This window comes from Zonotrichia leucophrys, chromosome 27, assembly GCF_028769735.1.
Source record: "Zonotrichia leucophrys gambelii isolate GWCS_2022_RI chromosome 27, RI_Zleu_2.0, whole genome shotgun sequence".
NCBI classification, from domain to species: domain Eukaryota; kingdom Metazoa; phylum Chordata; class Aves; order Passeriformes; family Passerellidae; genus Zonotrichia; species Zonotrichia leucophrys.
This window is the reverse complement of record NC_088196.1, coordinates 2708091-2728671: the sequence shown is the minus strand read 5'-3', so window position 1 is coordinate 2728671 and position 20581 is coordinate 2708091. Positions and strand designations below refer to the sequence as shown.

Sequence of the window (20581 nt, the reverse complement as noted above, 5' to 3'; positions counted from 1 at the left end):
CGGGGCAGAACCACACATGGAAATTCTCATTTGGAGAGGATGGATGGGGAGGATTCTTCTACACAACTTTCTGGGCTTGACATAACGTAGATTCAGTGACACTGGTGTGTAAGAAATGTGCTTTTAATATGCAACTTTTAGTTCTGCTAAATGTCATGGAACAAGAAGAACATTGTGTGTTAGGATAGAAGGAACACCAAAAGGTCTTGTTTGATACACAGAAATATCAGACCTCAGCAGGCAGGTGAGGACAGGGCCCAGTTACAGCTGCCATGCACCTGCACAATGCTCTCCCCTCAAATCCCCCTTGTCCGGTTATCTCGGCTGTTTGAGGGGCCTGGAAGGGCCCGGGGTGGCCTTGGGGCAGCCGCGTATCGAAGGATGAGAAGAGGCTTCAGTTCTTCTTTCGGTTTTTATGTTTATTAATTGTTTATCTAAAAGATTTTCTTTCGGCCCGACAGAGCTCTGCTCAGCAGCCAGCCATGAGCACACTGTGCCGCCCTCTGTAAAGCCACCTATCTTTATACCCATGGTTACGTGTACAATATTTATCATTTTCCCCCAATACCATTTATTCATATTGCTGGGTGCACTTTCAGTAATAACCAATCCAAAAGTGCCACCATGGCCAAAGAAGATGGAGGAGAAGAAGAAGAAGAAGAAGGACAGGACACGCCCCAATTCCTCCATCTTACTTCTCTAAACCCCCCTGTACAGAAATCCTAAACCCTGTGTCTCACCCTCTAATTAACCAATCCCTTCACCATTCACCCCGGTGAAACCCTCCTGTCCTCATCCTGTGTAGGGTCAAAGTGCAGCCACCAGACACTTCTGGAACATTCCAGGACTCCCGAGCCCCCCAAGGTGGTCTCGGTGGCTCAGCACCTCAGGACTGAGATCCTGAGATCCGACACCCCCTGGGATAAAGCACAGCTACTTCCAGAATCATCTCTGCCTCTTCCTAAGACCACTCAAAAATACTCTATATTCAAGTCTCAAATATTTACAAGGTCCTTTAAGAGTTTGCTTCTTCAGGCCAATTAGATGCTCTGGAAACCTTTACCAGATTTGGGACAGAAGTGGTCACAAATGCTGGAAGGATGAAGATTTTGACCTGTGGCTCCTCCTTTTACATAAATGCTGGAAGGATGAAGATTTTGACCTGTGGCTCCTCCTTTTACATAAATGCTGGAAGGATGAAGATTTTGACCTGTACCTCCTCTTTTTAGTACATAAATGCTGGAAGGATGAAGATTTTGACCTGTGGCTCCTTTTTTTACATAAATGCTGGAAGGATGATGATTTTGACCTGTGGCTCCTCCTTTGAGTGCCCTTTTTGGAGCTGTCCCATTGGTGTCAAGGCTGTGGCCCACCAGGTAGCACAGATATTTTGCAGAACCAAAGCTTCTCAACTCTCCTGTTTTAGAACCATTTGCAGTTGTTTTGATGTACACTATAAAAATCTGTGTTTTAGGATTGAATTAAATTTGCTTTAATTTAATTAAAGGTACCCTCAGAGGTTGTTCAGCTTTTGTAACTGGGAAAGTGAGTGTAAGTTGTGGATGAGCAGACAATACCCGTGAGCTGTGCAAGATAATTTGGAGTACAGGAAAATGTGATGGACATAAAAACCCCTCCTATAGCTGGCCCAGTTTTTAGTGCCTAATTAAGGATTTGAAATTAATGCTTCTGTGGGAAGGGAAGCATGTTTCAATGGCCAGCTGAACTTGTTGAGCCTCTCTCCAAAGAACATTTCCCACCCAGCTGAAGGAGCTTGTTCCTAAGGGAGACTTCATTCTGAGGTTTTCAATCCAGCCACAAAAATTTGTGGCCAAAGGACAAATCTTCCTGTCAGTGTCTGAGCACAAAGTGCTTTGGAAGTGTGGGAGCCTCTGTGAAACACCACTGTAACAAAATGCACAATTTCCACTGCAAATATCAGTAAAAGACTGCACTGGCTTATTTGGTCTGAGTTTTAATTTCTAAATGCCAGCTGCTATTCAAAATTTGACTCAGAAAGGCAATGTCAGTCTGTGACTTTGTTAGTCTTTCCTCATACAATCTTTATTTATTGCCTTCTAGGTAAGACCAGCAGTTTTGAAGCAAATTCAATGTACTCCCCTTTTCTAATTCATGTATTTACAGAACATTTTTATACAGTCTTTCCTTTAAACATGGTAACAAGCTATGACCTAACCCAGCTGACTGGCACCCAAAATGAATCCTTGTTCAGTTTATCCAACACACTCTTCAGCTCATTACATGCACTCTGCAGATCTTCTTTCACCAGCACAGTGTCAATTAAATGGCCATACTGCTCTTCAATGAATGCTGCTGAATTGAGAATTTCCTGCTGTTCTTCATCCTGTTGATCAAAACAAGATATTGGTATGGAATTTGCAGCATGTCCTTCTAGCATTTCAAAGTATGTATGTATTATTTTAATATATATATTAAAATATATATACTATTTATATACATTAATATATAAATATATAATATTTATTTATATATTATTATATTAATATTTATTAATTTATTAATATTATATATTAATATATATTAAAATATACATATAAGATGATTATATGCATTATATATATTACTATACATTGTAATATATATTCATATATATATATATTTTTTTTTTTTTTTTAAAGCACAATGAGTCATTACTCTAAGAACATGTAACCAAAGCTGCATTTATTAATTTATTAATATTATATATTAATATATATTAAAATATACATATAAGATTATTATATGCATTATATATATTACTATACATTGTAATATATATTCATATATATATATATTTTTTTTTTTTAAAAGCACAATGAGTCATTACTCTGAGAACATGTAACAAAAGCTGCTACCATTAGGAAAAGGTGTTGAAGATATTAAAACTGAGATCAAGGAGCATTATGCTACAGGCAGCTGTTCCAAAAAATGCAAACAGCCTCAGGGAAGGGGGAAAATATGGTACAGGAGGGACAGAAAATGGTGATACTTCATTTTATGTAGTTTAACCCAAGATATGGGAATCACACTCCTCAAAAACTGAAAAGAAATTGTGCATATACTGTCCCAAGTTCAGTATTTTTGAGGGTTTACACAAAAACTTACCAAGTGAACTAAGTTAAGGTTATCATAAATATATATATTTATTATATGTATATATATATATATGTATATATATATGTGTATATATATATGTATATATATATATATGTATATATAAATTTAAGTGATCCAGGTTTGATCCTCAAGACATCCACATCCTGTGTTTTGTGTGTCCACCATTAAACTCTGCTGTGGGTGTCACTTTGGGGATATAAAAAATTACCTTTTGTTGGGCTGCTCATAGGAAATGTAAAATGATTGTTGTTTTATCTGAGTTCAGCAGCAACTTCCTGTCACTGTGATATTTTATGAAAAATTCCTTTGCCAGGATCTTTTCTCCTGAGAAGCTGGGAAGGTTCAGCTTCTCCATGTTTTGCTATTTTGGAATGTGATTTAGAGAATTGTTTACCAGCATGTGAATTGTTTTTAATTAATGGCCAATCACAGCCATCTGTGTTGGACTCTCTGAGTCTGTCATGAGATTTTATTATTTATTCTTTTCTAGCTTTCTGATGTCTCCTTTCTCTTTCTTTAGTTTATCATTTTCTTTTAATATAATATCATAATATAATAAATCAGCCTTCTAAGAACTTAGAGTCAATTCTCATCTCTCACCTCATCCTGAAACCCACAGCAAAACCACAACAATTAATAACCACAACTGCCCCTGCTGCAGCCTTGAGGATGTGCCCAGATCCATATGGAAGACTGGCACTTGGCTTTGTGTTACTTTAAAACTTGAGGAGATCAGGAATCCAAAATTCCATTCTGAAATTCCATCTGAAATGGAATTCACTTAGTGCCCCACTTTAACTCTTGTTTTGGAAGAGTTCTTTCAAGTAACAGATGTGCTAACCCCAAATATTTCTTTCAAGACATTAGAACTTGGAATACTCACAAGAGGGGATGAGATTTCTTCTGACATGTGAGATTTTAAGACATGTTTTTTCTTTTCTGAAATGTGAGGCTTCACAAAGATAACGTAAGGCTTAAACTCAGGAGTCCTCAAGTGCTTCACTGCCTGTGAACAGATGATTTTTTTTGTTATCAGATTTGTTTTTGCAACATTTCCATGAGACTCAAACTGGTTTCAGTGGTTTCACTGGTACTGTGGTGTGAATCCTGTTTGAATCTTGCTCTTCAAACAAAGGCTGATGCCAGAATCCTGGCTGGCACCAGGAGTGCAGGGAGCATGGCCTGAATGGCACTGGGGTTCCAAGGGGCAAGGACATGGCAAAAAATACTGAGGAAAGCACAAAAAAACCCTGACTTCATGGGCAAGTTATGGTTTGCTTCACCTATGCAGAAAATTTAATTAAATTTACTTTGAACAACTACTGGATAATCACTTGGCAGATACTAAATCAGAAAATCTGATCTTAGCAGTCAGTTCTAGGAGATACCCTGGAATTTCAGGGCATCCTGAGAAACTGGCTTAGCACAACACTGCAAATTTTAAACCTGGAATTCATCTGAGGTCCTACCACAAACCTTTTCCTAGCCCAGTTACAAAATCTGGATCAAATTTTCAGGTATTAACTCCCAGCATGGGGGTATTGAGAGCTGGCACTGCTTTCACTGCTCCTGTCCTGGGGTGATTCGTGGTGTTACTGCATTCTGGATCTGCACCCAAACATGGATCCTTGAGATCCTACAAATGAGAGCCCTGGGGGGTGTGGGTGTGCTATGGCCAGTTCTGATTTTTAAAATCAGAATTAGAATGGAAACAACAACTCTGTTCTAAGGATTCTCTCTGGGTCCTGAGCAAGCTGGGACAGGGTTTTGTAAAATCAGAATTAGAATGGAAATAACAACTCTGATCTAAGGATTCTCTCTGGGTCCTGAGCAGGCTGGGACAGGGTTTTTTTAAAATCAGAACTAGAATGGAAATAACAACTCTGTTCTAAGGGTTCTGTCTGGGACAGGGATGCACCCTGGTCCCACAGCAAGGGAAAAGTCCCACAGTGAGGATTAGCAAAGAGACATCCAGGCTGTGCTGGATTAATCCCTTTTCTGACCCAGAGATGGGGTAACTGAGAGGTGTTTTAAAAGCTTTTATCCAATTTTCAGTCTCATGTGAAGGATGAGACAATACAGATGTTATAATTCATGCCATCACAATCAGAAGCCAATTATTTGCTAATTACAATAAATTATAAGTGTTTTTTGAGCTATCAGCTTTTGCCACCCCACGCTGTAAATCCCTTAAAGCCAATTACCCCTCATGGCTCCTACTGCAGTGCATCTTTCACAGTTCTATTTCTTTAAAATATCTCATCTTATTTGAAAGGAATGTCCCAGCTGGACTGTAGGAACTGCAAGCACTGCCCTGCATTCCCCAGAGTCCCATTCTGCCCAGGCAGCAGGAAATGATGTTTGCATTCTTTAAAAGAAGCTGCAGGACTTACCTCAGGTACCACATCCACCAGACAAACTTTCTTTTTGGCCATCACAGAGCGGATTGCCTCCAGGCTTGTGCCATACAAATTCTCTTTGTACTCTCCGTGTTCCACAAATCTAAAAAGTCAATGCATTTTTAAATATCATCTACAAAAAAATATTAACAATATTTAACTTGGAACATTTGATAGTTGTTTGCTGAAGTCAAAGCAAAGAGGGAGGAGAGAGGCAGAAAACCACGAGTGGGTGGGGAGGGATTTTATTTTTTTTTTTACTTATTTTTTTTCCTTCCTTGCTTTGTAGCAATTCTTCATAAATCACTAACAGTTAATCAGCACTGCTGACAAAAAGGGGAAGAAGAATGGCTATTTTTCACAGGAGACAGAACAAAGCTGGCAAGGCAATGGACTGCAATTCTCCCATCTTTTGGGAGCTTAGTAAAGATCTGAACTTGGAGAAAACCTGCTCAGGCTCACAATGTACAGCCACAGCTTCCATCCAGCACACACTTTCAAGGAGAATTGGGAATAAAACTTTTTACTTTCAAGGAGAATTGTGAATAAAACTTTTTACTTTCAAGGAGACTTGTGAATAAAACTTTTTCCTCATCATACTAAACAGACAGTGAGCAGCCCAACTAAGTGAATCTATCACTTCCACTAGATTCAGTTCTGACCAAGCATTATGCAGATTATTTAAATTCTAACTCAGGATCCTCCTACTGATGTTATTCCTAAATTGCTTCCAGCTCAATGTTTGAGTTTGCTCGAACAGTCCAGACTCTGTAAAGAGCTTTTTACTTAAAAGCTGAATCCTTCTAATCTTGTCCAACTTGACTCCTGATTTTGGTATTCATGATGCAAAACTGAGCAAGCAATATTTTTAAACAGTCAATTATACCAGTATTTAAAAATTAACTCACTTGTTTTGCTGCACATCTGTCTCAAATGATTGCTTAGAAACAAAATTGTATTCCACTCCTTCTCTCTCGTGACTTTTCCTTGACCTTGTTGTGTCTGGAAGAGAAGGGAAGCCAGACATGGGACACACATCACTTTTGGAAATGTTTTCTCCACTCAGTTCCAGTCACATTTTCCCAACTTCAAACAAGAAAAGTTGCACAGTGGCAAATTTAAATGAACAAAATATAAATCAGACCCTATAATTTTGTTTTAGACTCAATCTCAAATATTGTATGATCAAAATTGAAGTTGTTTTGCTCCCAGGAGTGCTGTAACTAACAAAAAATTAAAAAGCATGAGAATTTACAATGAGAAAAAAGAACTGGAGTACTTCAGAAATATTCATATAATCAGTAATCAGAACAGAAATGATCATTAGTGCAGATGGCAAGTCATTAATTAGACAGAATACAGATGTAACAACCACAAATCAGGAAATTTTACTCACGTGGAACTGCAACCCCGTACTCCTGGGGGTTCTCTGACACAACTTTTTGCTTCAGCTCACTTAACCTGGCCCCCAAACAACCTAATAAAATAAAATAAAAGAAAACTGTCTGATAGGTTTCTGTGTGAAATGAAATAATGCAGAAAATAAATAGATTACTTTCAGACAAAGAATATGATTTGGGAGTGAGCTTGAAGGAATTTCCTTCATGAGAGAACTCACGACCTGCTCTGCCACATTCTGCTTTGAAGATCATCAGGAACAAATTTAATTCTTTGAACTGCTGGACAATCACCTGGCAGGCACTAAATCAGGAAATCTGATCTTAGCAGCCAGTTCTAGGAGATAGCCTTGAATTTTAGGCCATCCTGAGAAACTGGCTTAGCACAAGGCTGATAAGCTGAAATGAAATTTTATACAAAATCTTGATAGATAATTCTAACATCTGCCTCTTCATCAATAGTTCTGACAGCCTGGAGTAAAAACCAGAAAGTGAATCAGAAAAATGAGAAATAGTCCTGCATCATTATTATTGTTAGAAAAATTTGGTGAGTTTGATTCCTTGCTTTGTTTTTTTAAATGTAATTTAAAATAAAAGAAAAGCCTCTGGAAGTGCAGGATAAAGGAAGAGGGAGAAATGTGAAAAACTTTGAACCCACTGGGTGCCTTACCAATCAAAACCACCAGCCTCTGCTGTTCACCAGGCTGCTGCTGATATTTTGTGACTTCTTCATATGTGAGGAACTCTGCTCCATCTGCCTGCTCTGCCTGCTTGCCTTCATTGCCATTGCTCTCCTTCTCCTTTCGACTCAGCCTAAAGCTCCTGCGCAAACCAGCTGGGCACAAAGCACAGGAGAAACACAAAATCCAGATTTTTAAACTTGTTCAGCCTCAAGTTATTGTCTTCCAATGGGAGTTATTCCCATCAATTTTGTTTGTAATCAAATCAGTGATTAGATTATAGGAGAAATCTGTAATAAAAGCTGCTACCATGAGGAAAAGGTGTTGAAGATATTAAAGCTGAGATCAAGGAGCAGAATGTTCTAAAAAATGCAAAATGATAGAAGGAAGGGGGAAAATATGGATATGGGATAGAAAATGTAACATCTCATTGAATATGGGATAGAAAACCTCATATTCCACTGAATATGGGATAGAAAACCTCACATTTGGGATAGAAACTCTAACATCCCACTGAATATGGGATAGAACCCCCAATGTATGGGACAGAAAAACTAACATCTCATTGAATATGGGATATAAAACCTCACATCCCATTGCCTATAGGGCAGAAAACCTAAAATCCCATTGCATATATGGGATAGAAAACTTCCCATATATGGGATAGAAAACATCCCACTGCATATGGGATAGAAATCCTAATATGTGAAATAGAAAACCTAACATGCCATTGAATATGGGATTGAAAACCTCATATACAGGATAGAAAACCTCACATTTGAGATAGAAAATCTCATATTCCATTGAATATGGGATAGAAACCTGAATATATGGGTTAGAAAACCTAACATCCCATTGAATATGGGTTAGAAAACCTAAAATCCCATTGAATATGGGAGAGAAAATTTCATATATAGGATAGAAAACCTCACATTTGAGATAGAAAATCTCATATTCCATTGAATATGGGATAGAAAACTTCATATATAGGATAGAAAACCTCACATCCCATTGCCTATAGGGCAGAAAACCTAAAATCCCATTGCATATATGGGATAGAAAACTTCCCATATATGGGATAGAAAACATCCCACTGCATATGGGATAGAAATCCTAATATGTGAAATAGAAAACCTAACATGCCATTGAATATGGGATTGAAAACCTCATATACAGGATAGAAAACCTCACATTTGGGATAGAAAATCTCATATTCCATTGAATATGGGATAGAAAATTTCATATATAGGACAGAAAACCTCACATCTCATTGCCTATAGGACAGAAAACCTAAAATCCCATTGCATATATGGGATAGAAAACTTCCCACTGCATATGGGATAGAAATCCTAATATGTGAAATAGAAAACATAACATGCCATTGAATATGGGATTGAAAACCTCATATATAGGATAGAAAACCTCACATTTGAGATAGAAAATCTCATATTCCATTGAATATGGGACAGAAACCCTCATATCCCATTGAATATGGGACAGAAACCTGAATATATGGGTTAGAAAACCTAACATCCCATTGCATGTGGGATTGAAAACCTAAAATCCCATTGCATATATGGGATAGAAAACCTCCCATATGGGATAGAAAACCTCCCATCCCACTGCATATGGGATATGAAATAGAAAACCTAACATGCCATTGAATATGGGATTGAAAACCTCATATACAGGATAGAAAACCTCACATTTGAGATAGAAAATCTCATATTCCATTGAATATGGGATAGAAAACTTCATATATAGGATAGAAAACCTCACATTTCAGATAGAAAATCTCATATTCCATTGAATATGGGACAGAAACCTGAATATATGGGCTAGAAAATTTAACATCCCATTGCATGTGGGATTGAAAACCTAAAATCCCATTGAACATGGGAGAGAAAACTTCATATATAGGATAGAAAACCTCACATCCCATTGCCTATAGGACAGAAAACCTAAAATCCCATTGCATATATGGGATAGAAAACTTCCCATATATGGGATAGAAATCCTAATATGTGAAATAGAAAACATAACATCCCATTGAATATGGGATTGAAAACCTCATATATAGGATAGAAAACCTCACATTTGGGATAGAAAATCTCATATTCCATTGAATATGGGATAGAAAACCTCACATCCCATTGCCTGTAGGACAGAAAACCTAACACCCAACCTCTAATAAAATCCCCCTCATAAAACTTTAGCTGCTTTAGGTTATGCCTCTTCACAGAGATAATTTAGTTTATGAATGTATGGGAAATTAATTCAATAGTTCAGTTTGGATTTTTTCATGTGGAGGTGGTTTTTTGGGGGGTTTTATTGGGTGGGGGTGTTTTGTTTTCATTTTGGTGCTGGTTTTTTTGGGGTGGGTGTGCTAGGGAACAGGTAAAGGGTTTGGTTACTCACCTATGTAGTGTCCATTGAAATATCCTTCACAGTCACAGTCTTCTGAAAATTCCAAAGTGGGGCAGGGCACAGAGGAAAGGAAAGGAGTGAGAGGGAGGAAGGAAATATCAGACAATGAGTGTGATACAAGTCTGGCTCATTGGTAAGGAAAGCAATTTTATATCCTGCATTGTTTGCAGGTACTTTTTAAACATAAACTAAAAAATACTTGCCTTGACTAGTGGTTTGTATTTGAAAAAATCCTTGACTTTGATATTGAACTAGAGAATTTGATATCTTGGTATTTACAGTTGCCAGAGTTTATGGAATTCAACAGGAAATATGTGATATTGAGAAAGGCAGCTGGGACATGACATACAAACTGCATAGGCCAAACAGAATTGCTCATAATGAAAATAACACAGAAAACAATGAAGACAAATCACTTAGAATGAACATGGGTGCCCTAAAATGTTAAACCCCAATATTTCTTTATTTTTAATCATACCAGATGCAAAGACTGCATTTAACTTGCAAGTCTTTGAACCTCACTCAGAAACCTCCAGAACATGTAAATACACCTTAAATCTTTTCTCTTGAATCAGAAAAGCAAAAATTTTTTCTCTTGAATCAGAAAAGCAAACTTGGAAGTCACCATTACTTAAGTCATCACCCTGAATTAGATTACTTGAAATAATAATTCACAAAGAAAATGTCCTAGGAACAATATATCTATTCTTCCCTTTGGAATTTTAAAAAAATTTATTATTTTTATTTTAGAAAATACTTTGGTTGTTTATATTCAGACAGAAAGTGAGTTAGAAGAGCACCTACCTTTGTCAGAAGACTGATCATCTATAAGTTAGCATGAAAGGCAGAGTTGGGATGATATTAAAAGATGGACAAATAATTGAGCAAAATTAGAGAAAATGGAAAGGAAGGTTCTGGTTTAATTTGCTTTTCTATCTTAAAAAAGTACTGCAATACAATACCCTTCTCAACTGATTAAAGAATTTTGGGCAGAAATGGAGTTATTATAACCAGTTATCAGCTTAATTGTCTTGAAAATTAAGAGCTGAAGCTGAAGCAGCACTCCTCATTACCTGCCTTTATTGTCATATGAATCTAGAGTGGTTTCATGCACTCATATATGAATTTCCAGAAGATGCATTAGGTTATTTTTGCAGCTTTCAAGTTTCAAATCACAGAAAAAGTGTGAGCAAATGTTAAGGCATCTAAATATGTGAGGCCAGATGTTCTTGAGAGGGACAGCTCTGAGTTTTGAAAACAATGAGCACTAACAACAATCCAACCCAAATCCTCCTCCTCCCTTGTGTCCATGCAGACCAACCAATGGCAGCTGGTATTTAAAGTATCAATCAGTGGTGAAATAATTGTTGAAATAACAGAAAAAAAGTGAGAATTTAGTATCAATTCAAGCATCACTGAAAGAACACATCTGACTTACATAAAGGTTTCTTCAGAGTTCTGGTATTCTGCAGAGTGCCTGTTGTTCTCCTGTAAGTCAGTCGTCTGCATAGGAAATAATTCTATTTTAGATATGTAAACTCGGAATTATAGAGAATTTATAGCATGGAAAATAAAGAATGACATAGTGCTTCTCCTGAAAAAAAAAATAAAATGTCTCTGATTTAAAAGGCTTTATTTAAAACTATGACAATCTTAGATTGTTACCCAGATTACTCAAATTATTTTCATTCCCTCCATTGGCAAGGGAATGAATAGAAAATTCTAAAACATTTTATGCTTTCATATATCAGAGCATAGAAATCAATAGTTTATCAATCTGGTTTTTTTTTCCTATTTCCCTTTTGCCCACATGATCTTTTTTTGCAACATTAAGAAAAGTCGATAACCTTTGTCCAAAGCAGTCACTGAGCTGTGCATAAGTAGAAATTATCCACCTTTTTCCAGATAACCTGGGAAGTTTTCTGTTATTTACTAGTAAAGAAAGCAAGTTACCCAGCTTGTGTGAAAATGTAAGAACAGAGCACCAAGTAAAAACTTCCTTCCTAAAAAAAAACTACCTTCCTAAAAATGCAAAAAGACAAAAGGAAGGGGGAAAATATGGATATGGGATAGAAAATGTAACATCTCATTGAATATGGGATAGAAAACCTCATATTCCACTGAATATGGGATAGAAAACCTCACATTTGGGATAGAAAATCTAACATCCCACTGAATATGGGATAGAAACCCCAATATATGGGACAGAAAAACTAACATCTCATTAAATATGGGATATAAAACCTCACATCTCATTGCCTATAGGACAGAAAACCTAAAATCCCATTGCATATATGGGATAGAAAACCTCCCATCCCACTGCATATGGGATAGAAATCCTAATATGTGAAATAGAAAACCTAACATGCCATTGAATATGGGATTGAAAACCTCATATATAGGATAGAAAACCTCACATTTGAGATAGAAAATCTGTTATTTACTAGTAAAGAAACCAAGTTACCCAGCTTGTGTGAAAATGTAAGAACAGAGTACCAAGTAAAAACTTCCTTAAGTGTTAAAATCAAGTTGGAAGTTTATGATATAACTGGAGAAGATGGAGCTTTTTAGCATTTTCCTCTTGGCTGTATTTACCCTGGCATGACCATGACTTTCATTTTCTGTGAAAAAAAACTTGGCATTGTCATGGATATATTTTATGAAAAATCCTTTTGACAGGATTTTTCTCCTGAGAAGCTGAGAGGCCTCAGAAACAAAATGCAAACAATGATTATCTGCTGCTGTGGAATGCAACAGATGCATCTGGGATTGGCTCATGTGGTTGTTTTTAATTAATGGCCAATCACAGGCAGCTGTCTCTGACTCTCTGTCAGTCACAAGATTTTATTATCATTCCTTGCTAGTTTTCTGATGAAATTCTTTCTTCTATTCTTTTAGTATAGTTTTAGTATATAATTTTAATACAAATAAAATAATAAATCAGCCTTCTGAAACATGGAGTGAAGATTCTCATCTCTTCCCTCATCCTGGGACCCCTGCCAACACCACCACAGGCACAAAATCAATTTATCAATATAGTGACAACTCTATACATGTGAAAGAAAAATAAAAGCTGTCATCTTTGCTGCCAAACCTTTCTTGGAACTGTTTGGAGGGGATCAAGCCCGCTCGGAGGTTGGTGTCCCCAACACGCTTGGCCTGCCACCACGTGGGATCGTCCTGGCTCACAACCTCCAGCACGTGGCGCCGCTGGAAGGGCAGCCCGGCCTCCTGGCAGGGGATGGCTCTGTCCTCCCTGGGGTTATAGCAGAACAGTGCCCTCATGAACACCTGCAAAACAAAGGTAACATGGCTGGCAGGATTATTAACTTAGCAGAGTGGCCCCAGAGAAGTTTGAAAGTTGCTTTTCCCAGCCTGGCGCTTGAAGGAGTCAGGGCAGGGCTCTTCATTTCTTGGTCTCAAGGTTGTTTGTTTTATCTTATCTTATCTATAAAAAATTTTCTCCTGCCCTGATGAGGTCAGCCCAGCAGGACAGTCTGAGGCACTCTGCCTGCCCCCAGGGCTGTGTTATGTCTTTATACTAAAACCCATGTGTACAATATTTACAATTCCTTCCCAATACCCATCACCTGTGTTAGACAGTGAGCTGCTACTCTAAACCAATCCAAAAGTGCCAACTCACAGCAGAAAATGGAGAACAAGAAGAAGAAGGAGAAAGGCTGGATCCACCCAGTTCCCTCCATCTTGCCTCCTGAACCCCCATTCTAAAAACCCTAAAATCTACTTTTCCACCTTGTGATAACTTCACTAATATTCTACTTAAACTGTTGTGGCTTGCTGATGTTCATACAAGGTTGGTAATTTGCTCCATGGGTCATAATCAAACCCACAGGGGCATTTTGTGCTCTGTGCCAGGATCCCCCTGGCAGGGTCTGGGCTGCTCAGGACAGCCAGGGGGATGTCCTGGTCCTGACACGTCATTTCTTCTTGTCCTATCTGGAATTTGAAATGTCTGCCTTTAAAAGGCTTTCCCCAATGCTAACACTGCTAATGATAAATACACTTTATTCCTCCTGCAAGCACTCAAAAATATAAACACCTGGCAGCTTATGCAGTAAAATAAATTAACTTTCCAGGATATATCCAGTAATTATGGAATTGTGGAACATGAGACCCAAAAGACCCAAGTTCCAAGAAACACAGATCACAATCTACATTAAGTACAAAATGCAATAAAGGAATGGTTGAAAAGAAAATAAGGGAAGGGAGAAAACAGTAAAAATGGATTTTTGTTGCAGACATCTTTTTATGAAAAATCTTTTCTTAAGATTTTTCCTTCTGAGAAGCTGAGAGGCTTCAGGAACAAAATGTAAGCAATGGTTATCTGCTGCTGTGGAATGCAACAGGTGCATCTGTGATTGGTCTCATGTAGATGTTTAGAATTAGTGACCATTCATGGCAGAGCTAGCTCTCTCTGTCTGAGCCACAGACCTTTGTTTTTTATTCTATTCTATTCTTAGCTTAGCTAGCCTTTTAAGATGAAACTTTTCTATTATTTTTAGTATAGTTATAATGTAATATATATATAAAATAATATATCAAGCTTTCTGAAATGTAGAGTCAAATCTTCGTCTCTTTTCTCATCTTGAAAACCCCTGTGACCACTGTCACAGATGTTCTGCAAAGCTGCCCAGTTGTAAAGACTGTCCTTAAAATGTTCCTTTAATGCATCAAAATCTACTGTTCAGCTTTGGATTTGTATCATAACACAGTTTAACACAAGAGCAGAACCAATGCAGAAAGTGATTTGTGGGCTTGAAGGAGTTCAGCAAGCAAGGGCAGGGAGGCAGAGACTGAGAGAGGAACCTTGTGAGCAATCAGTGGTTGCTGATCAGGCAGGGCAGAGGAAATGCTGATGGGCTCACACGGTGATGCAGCTCTGCTTGCAGAGCTCCATTTTCACTCAAGTGAGTGGCAAAATGCCCAGAGAAAATGGACAGGCTGCAGCTGCCATGGGGACAGGAGTCAGCAGAACACTCAATTGAATTACACGGAGCAAACAGAAGAGGCAGGATTTCAGAAATGCTACAAAAGAACACGGGCCAAGATGGAGAGGAGTCATGAACAGAAGGGCAGAGCACACAGAAGCCCTGTGCTGCCTTTGCAGCTCAGTCAGGAGCCTGTGGCACCTCCACTGCAGCAGGAATGTACAGATGGGCCTGGGTGGTTCAGTGCATACCTTGCTGTCTTTGAGACGATCTTCCTCTTTGATGGCTGGAATTATCTTCAGTGTTATTGACCCTTGAGACTGAGCCTGAGAAAAACAGAAATGGCTTTTTACTGTGAAAGCAGCACAGGGATACAGTGCAGGCTATTCAAGCTCCAGTGAAGGAGGAGCAGCTGTCTCCTCAGAACTCTAACAGGCCAAGCTAATCTATTTAACTGCATTACAGAGAACATCAGGATTTTCCATGACTCCACAACAGCAATTACTTGCCTAAAACATATTAAGACCTGCATTAAAATTCCCTTGTTTGCTTTTAGCAATTGCATTAATTTCTGGGCTACACTTCAGAGTACATTACACAGTTCTGTGGCTTTTAGTACAACACTGACTTAAATTTTTTCAGACTAATAATTTTAAAGTGCTGCTTTGAAAAATACTGCTGTGTATTCTCCATATAGTGGCTAACTTGTTAAGAGTGAAATATAAGCATCTACAAAATAAAACATCTACTTTCACTCTAGAAATCTTTGCTAGGAAATTACAATTATGAGTTATAGTAAACTAAAAAGCACTTCTGGGTCCTTCAGAAATCTGGAATGGGTTTATCCCATCAGAAATCTGGAATGGGTTTAATCTCATCAGAAATCTGGAATGGGTTTATCTCATCAGAAAATCTGGAATGGGTTTATCTATCTCATCAGAAATCTGGAATGGGTTTATCCCATCAGAAATCTGGAATGGGTTTAATCTCATCAGAAATCTGGAATGGGTTTAATCTCAGCAGAAATCTGGAATGGGTTTATCTCATCAGAAAATCTGGAATGGGTTTATCTCATCAGAAATCTGGAATGGGTTTATCTCATCAGAAATCTGGAATGGGTTTATCCCATCAGAAATCTGGAATGGGTTTATCTCATCAGAAAATCTGGAATGGGTTTATCCCATCAGAAATCTGGAATGGGTTTAATCCCATCAGAAATCTGGAATGGGTTTATCTCATCAGAAAATCTGGAATGGGTTTATCTCATCGGTTTTAGATGCCTTATTTTGCATGAGATGAACTGTGTTTTAGAGAAGCCTGCAGTTCTGCACAGATTAAAAAGCAAATACAAACATTTGTAGCTTTTCTTCAAATAATAAACCATGAAAAAGAAAGTGTTACACTTCAGGCATTAACTCACATGGGTCAGTTGCAATTAGAAATTACACAGGACAGATAAAAAGCATCCCAAGATCCCCATAAATTAAACTTTACACACTATTTCAAAGTGGTTTGACACCCCCTGCCCCCCAGGTTAAAAGCAGTCATTGGCATTATTGGGATTATTTGATCTAAACTGAAATGAGGTGATGGAAGTGACACCAGTGTCCTCACTGTGTCCCCAACTGCACTCCACACCAAGACAAGGGGAATCACAGCACAAGAGGGAAATCAGAGATAAAGAAGCAGAAGAGCTGCACCACTTTCTACCAAGATTTGTGGGTATTCATGTTAGAGAAGCTTGAAGCAAGAAATTGCTCATGTCACCAGGAATCTGCTGGTCAAGGACAGACTGACAGCTCTCCTGAACACACAGACCAGACTCTCTTCAGCTTCCCAACACATCCTCTAGGAGTGTATTTATAATTTGCAGCTTGCTTGCCATAAACAAAGCATGAAAGGGAAGTTCTTGACAGAGCAACATGTTAACTTTGTATTTGTATCTTACTTGGTACCAATCCAGTTCGCAGAAGTTTCTGAAGTCAAAAGGAGAAGACTAATCCACAGGGAGAAGAAAAACTCTTAATGCAAAGACAAGCAGGGATTGCATCTTTTAGCTCTATATTTTAAACTCATGGTTACATTTCATCATCTACTGTAATTACTAGATCACCAAACAGAAAAGATCTTGAAATGAAAATCAGTGCAGACCAAAATCTGACTTATTTCTTCTGGTCGTTTGTGAAGCACAGTAATACCATTGACTTCTCTTAGTTCATCTCCAACATGGACAAGACCTGAAAAGATGGTAAGGAAATTAAAATAGGTCTAGAGACTGGAAAGCACCACTCCTCTGATGTCCAGCCTAAATCATCAGCTTGTACTTCCTCTGCTCCCTCATGCAGACTGATGGATTTACAACCAAAGCCTTTGTTGGAAATGTGCCTCAGTCTCCTGCCTTTACTCCTAATGGCACTTTCCTTTCCATGCAGCACAGTCTCAAAGGAGAGCAGCATGCACACAGGCAAGGAACCCTGGAAAATCACTCTTTGGATCAGTATTAAGTATACAAAACTGGAATAGTTTCATGAGTGTGCCCAAATCAGGAGACACACAGAAAATAAAGGCAGGAATGACATATCTGTCACCTGACAGATCAATACTTCACACTCACAGAAAGAATGCTGCACTCAATTTTTTAACAAGCCACGAAGAGACTCTACAAGATTTAGATTTGTTTATCCAGTTCAATAAGAAATGTTGTACTTGTCATAGATATAGCTACTGTTAACTGACATAAAATAAATTCTCAGTAAAGCAAACAGAAAACAACACACACACTCAATAAACCAAGCTACCAGATTAAAAATTAAAAACATTCTTTGCATTTTTCTACAGCTCAAACATACTTCTTCCATCTCTGTTTTCATTTTTTTCTTCATAAAAAGCATATGTAATTAGATGAACAGGTTACTGATAAACACAGAAATGCTAAGAGCATGCTCAGGAAACTTCCAAATTTAAGAGGTTTCCAAGTTTAATTCAGAAATGAGCTACTGCAATCATACCACTGCGATCAGCTGCACCACCCCTCATGATCCTGGCTACAATCACAGCTCCTGTGTGCTCATCTCTTCTGATGGTGGCTCCCTGAAATAAAACAAACCCCCCACCCCAAAAAAGGTCAGAAATTTACCCTGAATTCAGCAACCAGAGAAATAACATGAATAACATGTATGCTCCAATATCTTTTAAACTGGAATTAATTTATTCTATGATTTTCCTCTTTCTCCCCGATGATTTCCAGCATTACTCAAGTTTTGCCCATGCCAAGTGATTATGGGAAGGTGCACCCACCTTCCTTTCTGCTGCCTTTGATTATTGTGGTCATCAAAGCCACTCAAGTGTGCAAAACATCTTATTGTAACAAATTCTTTCTCCTCCTTTTCTGAATCTTTATACAATACAGTCAGCACTTTTATATGTAAAAGAAAAAAAGCCAAGTAATTGGATTTTTTTCCTCCTCCTACCTCTGCTGGCAATACAAAGCTTTAATCATTTCTTTCCCAATACAGCTGTTTTTCCTTAGGGAATCAATTCTTCCATTTCTATTTGTATAAAATTAGGACTTTGACAATATAATGATTATATATAGGTATCAAACATACTCTCACTGACTTTCATGCACATGAAGTCACTGAATGCTAGCTAGAGTATCAAAAGAATTAATAGATATAATCAGCATAATTGCTCCAACATATACAATTTCTTCACTGTTTCCTGGCATTATAAACTATGCCCATAAAGCAGCTAAATGTAAAATTGTGAAGGTGCATTTATCATTTACCAAATTGCTTTTTAAGTTACTTTATAAGCTTCAGAACACTCCAAGTTTCTGAAGGCTTTTTGATGACATCTTGAAGTTTCTCCTCCATACTCCCAATAGCACTCTTGCACTATAAAGTTTTATAACCAGAGATGGGTGATCTAATATGTACCAAGGGTTCTTTATTTTTCACTAGCCGAACAATTTTCACTGATTCCTCATCAAAATCATCATCAAAATTATCAGGCAGAGGTGGAAGAGCTGGGTCAAAGTTCTTCTGTGCTACAGTGTCATGTACTACCAGCATTGCCTGCACAAAGGAAATAAAAACAGTAATGTTTAAAAATGTAATGGAGTAATATCACAATTCCCATTCTCATCTTTCCAGTATCACAGCAAAATTAAACCTCCCCCTTTCTTCCCTCACCACAAATCCTCCAAAAATGATTTAGCAATTACCTTACCCATCATGTAAACCATACACTGGTGTATGTCAATATTTAAAATAAAACCAAAGTGGACAATGAAAAGCAAGAAGATAGAATTTTCTTCTCCTTTTCTTTTCTGGTCCCTCAGAAAATATTAAGGAAGGGAGGAATGGAAGCCAGCATGGTGCATTATGCAGGAAAGCTGTCCCTTTTCAATTTCCTTCACATGCTAAAGTCTGTGCAGGAAATCCCAGTGGAACAGAAGTTTGTGGGAGGCTTCTCTGTAACTTTTCTGTTACAAAATGTTCTATCACAATTCTGCAAAGGCATTTCTTTAAGATCCCCAATGTGGTTTTTACCCTGAGATGTGGTGTTGACAACAGCTGAAGCAGCTCCTTTTCTTCATTATTCACTGGTGCTGTCTGCAACTCTTCTATTACCTTTAAAAGAAAAAATTACAACTTCAAAATTAAAGGAATTCACCAAACAAGGTCATGTATTTACATTTCTGCTGAGTGTTTGCTAACATCTATCATCCCTCAAAGTAGTGTGCACAGATCAAAACTGATCCCAGTCCACAGTGCATGAAACCTGAAAAAAAACAAAGTTTCTTTAGCTATTTTGATTAGATAGTACAGAAGATAGCATTAGGAATCAGAATCATAATCCCTAAACATACATTTTAAGAGTTATTCCATCAATAGAATTTCAGGAGTGAGTTCTGAAATTTTTAATTCCATATGGAATACATAAATGATACCTGAAACAACACTCTTGCATTATTTGATAAAAGACTTTAAACTTGTGCAGTTATCCAGTATTACCTGTGTGGAACATGCAACATAACTCCCCTTGTTCCCCTGCAAAACCTGGACACCAAAATATGCCCTGGACTCTCAGGCACTTTAAATGAGAGATGAGAGAAATAATGGAGGCACTTCTGCCCTGGGCTGAGTGGGTGGGAGGAGAGAGAAAGCAAGGGGAGGAAGGGAAAATGGGTTGAGACAAAAGAGATTTCCTTACCCTGCTAAGGGTTCTAAGCAGGGAACTCATAGAGCTCTATAAAAAACTTCCCTGCTGTTCTGAAGATGGAAATTTTGTGTGACTTGCCAGGCAGCAGTGCTGAAGCTTTTGTGGGGGTGGTGCAGGGTGTGTGGGACAGGGTGTGCTGCAGGTGCAGGGGGGCACTGGGGTCTCCTGACTTTGAAAAGGGAAATATTCCAGCTCCCAAACCTTCCACTGCCCCTTCCTATGCTATAGTAGAAAACAGGTGCATGAAAAGAGCCAGAAAATGTTATAATAAAACCAGTCTGAAGCCTTCTGAAAATGGAATGTGCTGCTTTGTGTTGTCTCTGTCTCAACTATGATAATTCAGCACATAAAGGAGGCTTACAAGA

The 20581-nt window shown here is 38.0% G+C and overlaps 1 protein-coding gene across 4 annotated transcripts in view; it reads right to left on the bottom strand.

Moving 5' to 3' along the window:
* Nucleotides 1–419: 419 nt before the first annotated feature.
* MPP3 (MAGUK p55 scaffold protein 3) overlaps nucleotides 420–20581 on the bottom strand; it is a 30309-nt gene continuing 10147 nt past the window's right edge. Inside the window, exons 5-20 of one of the 4 annotated variants that reach the window (XR_010442906.1) lie at nucleotides 19544–19624; nucleotides 18929–19066; nucleotides 17999–18080; nucleotides 17142–17227; nucleotides 15242–15316; nucleotides 13136–13332; nucleotides 11480–11544; nucleotides 10846–10866; nucleotides 10033–10074; nucleotides 7605–7769; nucleotides 6934–7014; nucleotides 6446–6539; nucleotides 5532–5640; nucleotides 4022–4144; nucleotides 1211–2365; nucleotides 422–1114 (exon numbers count right to left, since the gene is read on the bottom strand). Coding sequence is in view for 3 of the 4 variants with exons in the window: in XM_064733750.1 (XP_064589820.1) it covers nucleotides 2186–2365; nucleotides 4022–4144; nucleotides 5532–5640; nucleotides 6446–6539; nucleotides 6934–7014; nucleotides 7605–7769; nucleotides 10033–10074; nucleotides 10846–10866; nucleotides 11480–11544; nucleotides 13136–13332; nucleotides 15242–15316; nucleotides 17142–17227; nucleotides 17999–18080; nucleotides 18929–19066; nucleotides 19544–19624 (1539 nt within the window). In the remaining variant the exon portion in view is untranslated. Of the gene's footprint in view, nucleotides 2366–4021; nucleotides 4145–5531; nucleotides 5641–6445; nucleotides 6540–6933; nucleotides 7015–7604; nucleotides 7770–10032; nucleotides 10075–10845; nucleotides 10867–11479; nucleotides 11545–13135; nucleotides 13333–15241; nucleotides 15317–17141; nucleotides 17228–17998; nucleotides 18081–18928; nucleotides 19067–19543; nucleotides 19625–20581 lie in introns of all 4 variants that reach the window. The other 3 variants (XM_064733750.1, XM_064733749.1, XM_064733751.1) reach the window with 3 other exon arrangements.